This window comes from Loa loa (genome assembly GCF_000183805.2).
Source record: "Loa loa unplaced genomic scaffold supercont3.19, whole genome shotgun sequence".
Taxonomy (NCBI): domain Eukaryota; kingdom Metazoa; phylum Nematoda; class Chromadorea; order Rhabditida; family Onchocercidae; genus Loa; species Loa loa.
This window is the reverse complement of record NW_018108199.1, coordinates 295340-304109: the sequence shown is the minus strand read 5'-3', so window position 1 is coordinate 304109 and position 8770 is coordinate 295340. Positions and strand designations below refer to the sequence as shown.

The 8770-nt window shown below is 34.3% G+C and overlaps 3 protein-coding genes across 4 annotated transcripts in view; 2 read left to right on the top strand and 1 right to left on the bottom strand.

The window, feature by feature from the left end:
- LOAG_16790 (chondroitin disaccharide polymerase) overlaps positions 1-2115 on the top strand; it is a gene marked incomplete at its 5' end in the record, with an annotated part of 7766 nt that extends 5651 nt beyond the window's left edge. Inside the window, 5 exons of the mRNA XM_020449448.1 lie at positions 61-297; positions 634-772; positions 1215-1376; positions 1484-1666; positions 1842-2115. Of these exons, the coding sequence (XP_020307035.1) occupies positions 61-297; positions 634-772; positions 1215-1376; positions 1484-1666; positions 1842-2057 (937 nt within the window). The 3' untranslated portion in view covers positions 2058-2115. The remainder of the gene's footprint in view (positions 1-60; positions 298-633; positions 773-1214; positions 1377-1483; positions 1667-1841) is intronic.
- Positions 2116-3001: 886 nt separating this feature from the next.
- On the bottom strand, positions 3002-4580 carry LOAG_10306 (alpha-1,2 glucosyltransferase; the record flags this gene model as incomplete). The annotated part of the gene is made up of 2 exons (XM_003145833.2): positions 4528-4580; positions 3002-4120 (listed from the first exon to the last, which is right to left on the bottom strand). Exon 2 carries the CDS (start codon positions 4118-4120, stop codon positions 3002-3004), a length of 1119 nt encoding a protein of 372 aa, XP_003145881.1. The 5' UTR covers positions 4528-4580.
- Positions 4581-5554: 974 nt separating this feature from the next.
- On the top strand, positions 5555-8608 carry LOAG_10305. Of its 2 annotated transcripts, XM_020448132.1 has the most exons (5): positions 5555-5646; positions 6698-6825; positions 7184-7263; positions 7507-7702; positions 8182-8608. In XM_020448132.1, the coding sequence occupies exons 2-5, from the start codon at positions 6711-6713 to the stop codon at positions 8283-8285; spliced, it is 495 nt and encodes a 164-aa protein (XP_020301696.1). In that variant the 5' UTR covers positions 5555-5646; positions 6698-6710; the 3' UTR covers positions 8286-8608. The 2 variants fall into 2 exon arrangements, with proteins under 2 accessions (XP_020301696.1, XP_003145880.1); XM_003145832.2 differs by lacking the exon at positions 5555-5646 and having other exon boundaries at positions 6669-6825.
- Positions 8609-8770: the final 162 nt, after the last annotated feature.

Sequence of the window (8770 nt, the reverse complement as noted above, 5' to 3'; positions counted from 1 at the left end):
TATATTATATATATATATATATATATATATATATATATTGTTGCTTGTATACTTTTACAGGGCAACACTTTCTGTTCGTCGTCATGCATACATCCAGCAAACATTTGGATCGCTGGAAATTATATCAGATAGTTTTTTTCGAGACACTTTGCGGCAGCGCATCAATAAAGGTATCCGTATGTGGAAGGAAGCAAATGAATCAAGAGATTTTGATTGGAAACAGATAAAATTACCACCGGAAAAGTTTCACGTACATATGATATTGCCGCTTGCTGGAAGAGCCGATTCTTTTAAGAGGTTAACTTTCTTTCATTAATAAGGCGAAAAGAAAAATGTAGTGTAGCTACTTCTTCAGTTTTTCTATTAAAAACCCCGTCTAAAGAAGCCTCTTTATTACCTCTAGGCTGTTTCAAACTATGCTTACAAACTTTTTTGTAATCTCTTTAGGTCGCCAGAGGCAGGATATATCGTTTTGAAATTTAAGAACTGAATCAGAGTAACTATGGGATCTATGAGATGAGTCATATATTTATAAAAATGCAATCTAAATTGAAGCAAAAATATAGTGAAAGGTTAACAAACTACCGATGATTGATCGCACGATAATAACATCATACGTCAATGTTTCTACAGATTTGCAAATAACCTGAGAACCATATGCCGAAACAGACGGATATTTTCACTTATTTTGGTGATTTATGATTCGGTACCCGATGTGGATGCAGCAATTGCATCATTGATCGATGAACTTAAATTGGAAATTGATGTTAGGGTTCGTGCCGCTAATATTAGTTTGAAGTTGATCAATTTGTAGCAGTTTATTACCTAGCACTTATCTCACAGGAATCTAAATGGTATCTTGACGGTTCATCTTTCTCACCTTGAAGATACTCTGAAAATCTTTTTTGAAGACTTAATGGTAGCATAAAACGCTGGATGTTTTATTAGAAATATTTGGTATGCTTGATATTTAATGGATACTGATATGCCTAATATTATAATAACACTAAGAACATTAAGAATGGAAGTGCATGAAAGGATATTACTCCAAAAGCTGCTAGCGTTTTTTTTTTTTTTTCAAGTGTAGGATTCAACGATGAGGATCGCAATCTTAGCTAAAAACCATTTCAGAGCAGTGAAAAAAAGAAAAAAAATTACTACTGGAGTGGATATCTGTTTCTCATTTCTGTTGTTGTAATTCGATAACTTTCTAGGTAATCAGTATGGGGTCACAACCATTCAATCGTGGCGTTGCACTCTCCCGCGGAGCTGACATTTTGGAACCGGAAGCTCTGATGTTTTTTATAGATGTTGACATTCTTTTTACTTGTGATACTCTTGATCGGGTTATACGCAACACTGTACGTGGTGCTCAGGTAAACCAGTAACATTCCTTTATTTGTCGATTTTTAAATAGCGAAGAACCAAAACCACCAAAACCTGACTTAAATTTATGAATCGAAGACAAATGGCAAAATTTCAGGTATATTTTCCTATAGTATTTAGCGAATACTCACCAGAAACATGGTCGGATAGTGACCGACTACTTTCCGATGCATTTCATTATGGTCGAAAAAGGGGTTATTTCCGACACTTCGGATTTGGACTGGTATCCATTTACAAATCCGACTTAGATCTCATTGGAGGCATGAACTTGAAAATACAGGTGAGGTATCACTGTTTTGAGTACACATAAAAAGTTAAAGTTACTGGGTTTGTCTGCTCTTATGTTTGAAAATTTCCTTTTAAAAAACATTGTTTTTCCTAAAAAGCAAGGTTTTTTTTTTTTACAAAAAAAGCAAAGTTTCGTGCGATGAACTTGAAATCAAGCACCATTTCAGGGATGGGGTATGGAAGATGTGGATTTCTTCGAGAAATGTGTTCGCTCACCTTTACATATAATGCGTGCACCGGACCCAGGTCTTGTTCACATCTATCACACTATACACTGTGCTGAATCACTCCCGGAAAAACAGTATGCCATGTGCATCGGTTCAAAGGCGGCAAGTTTAGCATCGCTAGATTCTCTAATTGACCAGTTATCTGTATACTCTTAACACTTGCTCAACTTTAGATTTTTATCAAAATTAAAACCAATCCAGAATTCAAGCTTACGTTCAAAATCATTCCATTAAAATAACTGAACATACATGCAGTAACTTATTTAATAACTGAATAGTAAAATTAATTTGCTATGAACAAATACGGTATATAACACTCTGCTTATCCTCACTTTCAGGCTGACCCAATTTGAGCTCACTTTGAATTTTATAATTTATTTCGATCACTGCTGCTCACTTCCAATTTTCTATTATATCAGTTATTGTTTCTTGTTTGTTAACGAATTTTCAGAAACGATCACATGCACAGAGTTGTACATATTACAAACACTGCCCATGATGATAACTTATTGAATCTTATTACAGCACAGGCTTACGACAATAACAAGAATACTGAAATGATCCAGTTAACTTGAAAAACATACATAGGGTTAACAATATGCTCAGCTTTACTTACACCATCCGTTAAATCACTACGCTGGATACAAATAGTGCTAAAAAAGTTCCAGTGAAGTTTTTACTCTGGAATCCATTTCGACCTAGTCTTTGTTACAGAAGTATTATCGTAAGCCTAAATTGTGTATTAAATAATATTCTGAAAATATTCCGTGAACTGTTTCAATAATTCACTTAAAAAAATCTAATAAAAAGTTCAAATCGTAAACAATTTCTCACGAACGAGTAGAACAGTAAACAAAGAATGGTCCTCAGGAATCACGTTAATAAGCCTAAACAAAAAGAAAGCTTGATGTAGGGGCCCTCTTAGACCTCTCCTTTATAATGGGGAAATTTGAATCATTTCTTAATTTTCACTTTCAAAAATGCATACTAAATTCTCTTTTGTTTATTGCTTCAAAAGAGATGAAAGCAAAAGCAATGAAATCACCATAAAGAACGCTGTTATTTTCACTGACAAAAAAAAAAAACTACGTGATTAATTCTCACCACATAAATCTCTGTTTAACGCCAGGCTCATGTACCCATTCAAACGGTCTATAAAGGAACATATACAAAACAACAGCATTTATAAGAAACTCATAAATTAGTTCTAAAATAATTACTGGAATTCGTCGTTCTGGATAACTAAGACGCCAGAAAATGTAGGGTATGATGAAATACCTTGGTTCCAGCAGATATGCCGGTACCAATACTGCCGCTGTACCCAAAACATACAGCAAAGTAAGGGCTTTCGGAATATGCTCCATCATTTGGCTAACTAACTCAAGTGCCATGATATAAAGGATTATAGTAACATATTTACAGTACTGATGACGCAAAAACCATCGTTTCCAGATGTAAAAAGTAAAGTGACGATTGTCAGCCAGCAGATATGGATGTTGCAATGTAAACAAGTAAACGCAACAGGTAAAAAGTAAAGAAGAAGTCAATAATTTAAAGGGCTTACGGATGATATACACAAGACATTGGTAAGTTTTGGCAGAGAATGCCAGTAAAGGTGCTGAACTGAAACACAGAAAAATCAGAAAATAACAAACTTGCATGAAATGAGCCACTGGTTGATGGGCCAAGCGATCACCGAGCACTATACTATTACCGTTCCATAGGAAAAATATGATAAAACCAAAGGGTAATAATAGCAATGACCAAAAGTGCAGCAAGCTCTTAATCAGTACCATTATTGAGAAGGCACCATTGCTTTGTTTTTTGAATAAAATAAACAAGTGAGTTAAGCCATATACAGCTGCCCAAATGATGTTTGTTTGTCGCGTAAATATAGAAACTGCGAAAATAGAAGAGGAGAGTACACTCGGTTGAAGAGAAGTAGCCCACAGCAGTGTTGTTAATGATAACAAATCGGTATAATATAGGAGTGAAGAATGAAAAAGTACAGGAAGCAATAGGACAGTTAAGGAACTTAGTGTGAATTCCAGATACCGAGAATTCAGCTTGGATACGGGCTTCTGGAAAAGTTGTCGGAACTGGATGCAACCGACAAAAGCGAAAGGAATCAAGACAGAATTCGTGTATCTTTCACAGCCACAAAAAAAGACAGCGAAAGTACATACAAAGCTGGTGGCGTCGTAATTTTCGGATTCCATCTGAAACCACTTTCACATTAGCTTATAAAATTAATTGATCGAATCATGAAGAGAGAAGGATCACTGGAACCTAATTTCAAAGGAAAAGTGGAAGTATACAGTTACCCAACAAACACGTAAGAAGACATGTCATCCAATTCAATGACTGCAATTCCTAAACTGCACTAAAAAAATTAACTGAAATCACTTCATTTATATTCATACAAATTACAAATTATCCCAGCTGATTTGTCCCTCTATAACTTTTTCCTGGACAATAATTCACCCTTAGTTATATAATCTATCTATAAAAACTTCGCATCTTCATATGGTGCCTTCTGCGATATCTTTTACAAGCAACGTAAAAATAGAAGTGTACTGTCGTATTAGTTGAGCAGATGATAATTGAATAAGAAGCAAAAACTGACGTGAAATTTAATACACAAAAACGTCGTGCTTGATCTATGTGGAAAATTTCATCCATATATGGTTCGGGTACAACCTTGTACACATGGTTTACGAGAAACGAATGTAATATACCAAGAAAACTGCCAATACACCAATCCACTTCAATAAAAATTAATTGAAGAATTTTCAAACGGTAAAGTGTTGCTATATAATTTTAAAGGAATAAAAATACTTTTTCTCCTTATGCCAGCAAAGTAAAAGATATTTTATTGCCTCAACAAAAAATGGGCTTCGTTGCTCAACAAAATTAAGGACAAGCTCAAAAAGAGATGAATAGACATTCTGCACTTTGTCACGTTCAAAACCACGATATTTAGATTGCGCATGCAATACTAAGGTAAAATAATTAGGCTGGACCAGAACGATCAATTCAATTAATTTTAGAAATCGAATCTACAAGAAATGAAACTGTGCTTAGTCCAGTGGACTTTTCTAGACTTTCTGAATGAAAAAAAATAGACAAGAAACAACTGATGAAATATTTAGCATGTAGATCCAAGAAGGAATATTTTTGCGTATTTCAACCCTCTCGAGATGTATAAGAGTTTTATTAAATCAGATTTTTTTCCAAAAGTAGTGAAAATATCATACCTATTCTATTATTCATTCTTTTTTGACCTTTATATGAATTAGCTGCTTTTCTGCATCCTAACAGCTATCACTTTTTTGGAACAGCCAGTCTTGTTTTCGTTCCCTTTTCTATCCGTTCGTTGTAACATGGATCCCGCTTTATTAACTGTAAGAGCGAAAGTGTTACCTTTGTAATCTGGCACAATTATAGAAACAAAGCATGAAGCGACGGATCAATCAATTATAAAGAAATTGAGTGACAGTGCCTTCGGAATTCCGGAAATAGAGACTTCAACATCAATACAACCAACATAACCTAGAGTTGAAATTACTACATTTCCGATGCCAACTGCTAACGAAGGAGTTATTGGCTGACAAAATTGGCATATTTCGTGGCTCGGTTTGTCACTGGATAATGTGGAGGTGAGTATAAGGCCAAGGCAGGGGGTTCGGGGTATTATCTTCGCTTCTTTGTATGTGGGGAAGGATGTACAACAAACGCTAATATGGTAATGATTTATTTCATTTCTGTTAAATACCCCAATTGTTCAGTGATTATGACATGGATAAGTTAATATCTCTCTCAGTTCTATAGTATCCATTTATGGTTTTGTGTACTGTAGAGTGGAAAGTTTTGTATGAAACTTGTATGTTATAAAATGCAAAAGAAATATAGGGAAAAGGACTATTCAGTGCTGTTTTCTTGCTTAGTTGGGGTCGTGGTTAGAATAAAAGTACGTAACAGTTGAATAAAATTGAATCTTCAGTAAAGAGTTAAAAATTCTTGAAAAAAAGTGATATTGAGAAGAAATTTTTACATTAATAAATGCTGGTAAAAATAAAAAATACAAGGGTTAAATATGACTGCGTCAAATTTGTGAGTATAGAGAGGAATTGAATATAGAAAAGAAGAAAATAAGACAAAGCGTCAGATATTTCGCTTCTCCAACAGTATCATCGTCATCGTTGACATATCTTTAAGTCTGTCGAAATCTGCTTCAATATTTATCTCTGTGATAGCTTTGATAGCATGGGAGGAAATAGTTTTTGTATCCGAGAAAGAAAGAAGAGAAAAGATTGGTGGGAACTTAAATTATGTTTGTTATGCTTTACTCTAATAGGCACTTACCAATCTAGGACCACAACTTCTTTTTCAAGTATCATTATTAAGCTATTACTGGAATAGTGAAGGATAGAGCGAGTTACTGAGTCTGTTTTGAAGTGATCAGAAGTATGGCATGAATTGATACCTTAAAAACATACACAGATATGTGTATCTGTGTATGTTTTTAAGGTAACGTTTGCGGGGATGCTTCGATTATTAGAGTTACTTGGTTTATTATATCTCATTTCAGTTCAGTGCAACGAGGTACACTTTAGGATTAAGAGCTTAATCTGTTTCAAATTGGAAGTATTTACTTCATCTGCGCTCATTTAGCTATGAATGATAATTCAATGTGCTGTGTTAGAAAAATAGTTTATATAATTACCGTTATTATGTTATTCGCTCATCACATTTCAAATCAAAGGATAACCCAGTTGAAAATCCTGTTGCTTCAGATATTTGACGGGTATGGTAGCATACTGCACACGAGCAATTCAAAGGCTATTTCCATCTGCTGTCACATGTGAATCATTGTTCATTCCAATGTACCGCACCATTGCTATGTCGCAACGATCATTTTCTGGTACGTTACGAACCATTTCTAAAATTGCATAAACTGGTTATTTAGAACTCACGGTACTGGAACTAGTCTGTTGTAACTCTCCTAAAAATATAATTTGATCCATTAATGAATTATTAGCTTGTTCAAACCCTGCATTTTCGTAACAGTCAAATGCCAAGTAATGTACGTTCTACTTGTCGAAAACTTCAGTGATATGCCTTAGTGTATTTCCACCGTTCCGCCGTATGAAGTGTTCTGGTACGACTGGATTGTGAATTTACTCAATATCAGAAATACAAACAATTTTAAATCATTTCATATGAAAACATGTAAAATGGGACTATAAGTAAGTGAATCGTTTTCAAAACTGTGTTTACAGATCGGTATTATACAAAGAAGCACGAATGGGTTATCGTTGAAGGTAATACAGCAGTTGTTGGAATCAGTGATTTTGCGCAGGTTTAGTGCTTCTGATGGCTAGATTTGACAAATTAGTTGGGATATATAAAATCTTGCTTTAAAGAAATCCTTGCGAATAGTGTTTTCCGACAATTAAGGTGACTTCAGGATATTCAAGTTTTCCTCTGCATCATGCACTTAATTGCATGCTGATCCCAGTAATTGCGCTCTTTTAAAAATTTGCATTTAAATTTAAGTCATTGTATAGAAAATACATCTTTGATAAATTATGGGATGTTTCAGGCAGCGCTTGGTGATATTGTTTATGCGGAACTGCCTGAAATTGGCAAAGAACTGCATGCAGGTGATTCAGCTGGAGCAGTTGAGAGTGTCAAGGCGGCATCAGATATCTATTCACCTATTTCTGGAACAGTTACGGAAAAGAACATCGAAATTGAAAGCAATCCATCATTAATCAATAAATCTGCCCTTAGTAAAGGTAAGTATGTCTTAATCTTCTAATTGCAATCAGTGAAGGGATATTTTCGGTCATTCATTAGCTAGGAACTGATGATTTGATGATATCTAGTTGAATTTTGCGATAATCATTTTTGCTCTCAGGTGAATGGAAAATATTTAGGTGGCAGGAAAATGGCTGTACTTTATCTTTTTTTTATACAAATTTTCTTAATATTAACAGATAAAGAGAGGACAAAGAAGACAAGAGAGTCACTTCGTGTAAGAAAGGTTTATTTTACAAGGAACCGTACAGTGAGACAAACATACCTCAAAGTTTATTGGATGCAATTTGTTTTGCTGCCTGGATTACTAATCTTGACTCCTGCTTCAAATTGTCTTTGTTCGTAACTATTTCGTTGTTTGAGAATGTGAGAACGAACTTGGATGACTTCTTGGAAAAAACCTTTTAGCTAGTGCATCAGTGTGATGAAGCTTAAATAAATAATGACACAGTTTTAGGTTGGTTGTACAAACTGAAACTGAAGGATGCAAATGAACTGAAAGAACTGATGAATGAGGCAGCTTACGAAGCATTTAAGAAAATTGAAGAAGCTGCTCATTAAATATCTTAGCTTCAGTCAATAGTTTTAATACTTTAACCACTGCTAATTAATTCATCAGCCGATTTTGTTAATGTATCTTTAGACTTTTATGAAATGTTAGAATAATTTACCCGACGCTAAATAGCTACTTGTAAATGTCTTTCATAAATTTCATAATTGAGCATAATCATTATAGAGCTGAAGATATCTTCTCTGCATGATAATTTAAGCGGTCGAATGTTCCCAAAAACTTGCATTCTGCTTTTAAACGTTTTGAATAAATCTCCACTGTCCAATTTTCATGACGATTGTTGCATAATAATGTTATTTCGCATTGTTTTTCTTTCACGTTCATAATTGACCTATTTAGAGTATTTAATGTAGGGTTAGAGTAATTTGTTTACAGATATCTCTGTTTGCTTCATATTTCTCTTTTTAACTTACTTTGTTTTTGCAAGCAATAAATCATTACGATATCTTGAGTTTTCGCAAACAAAAAAAAAAAA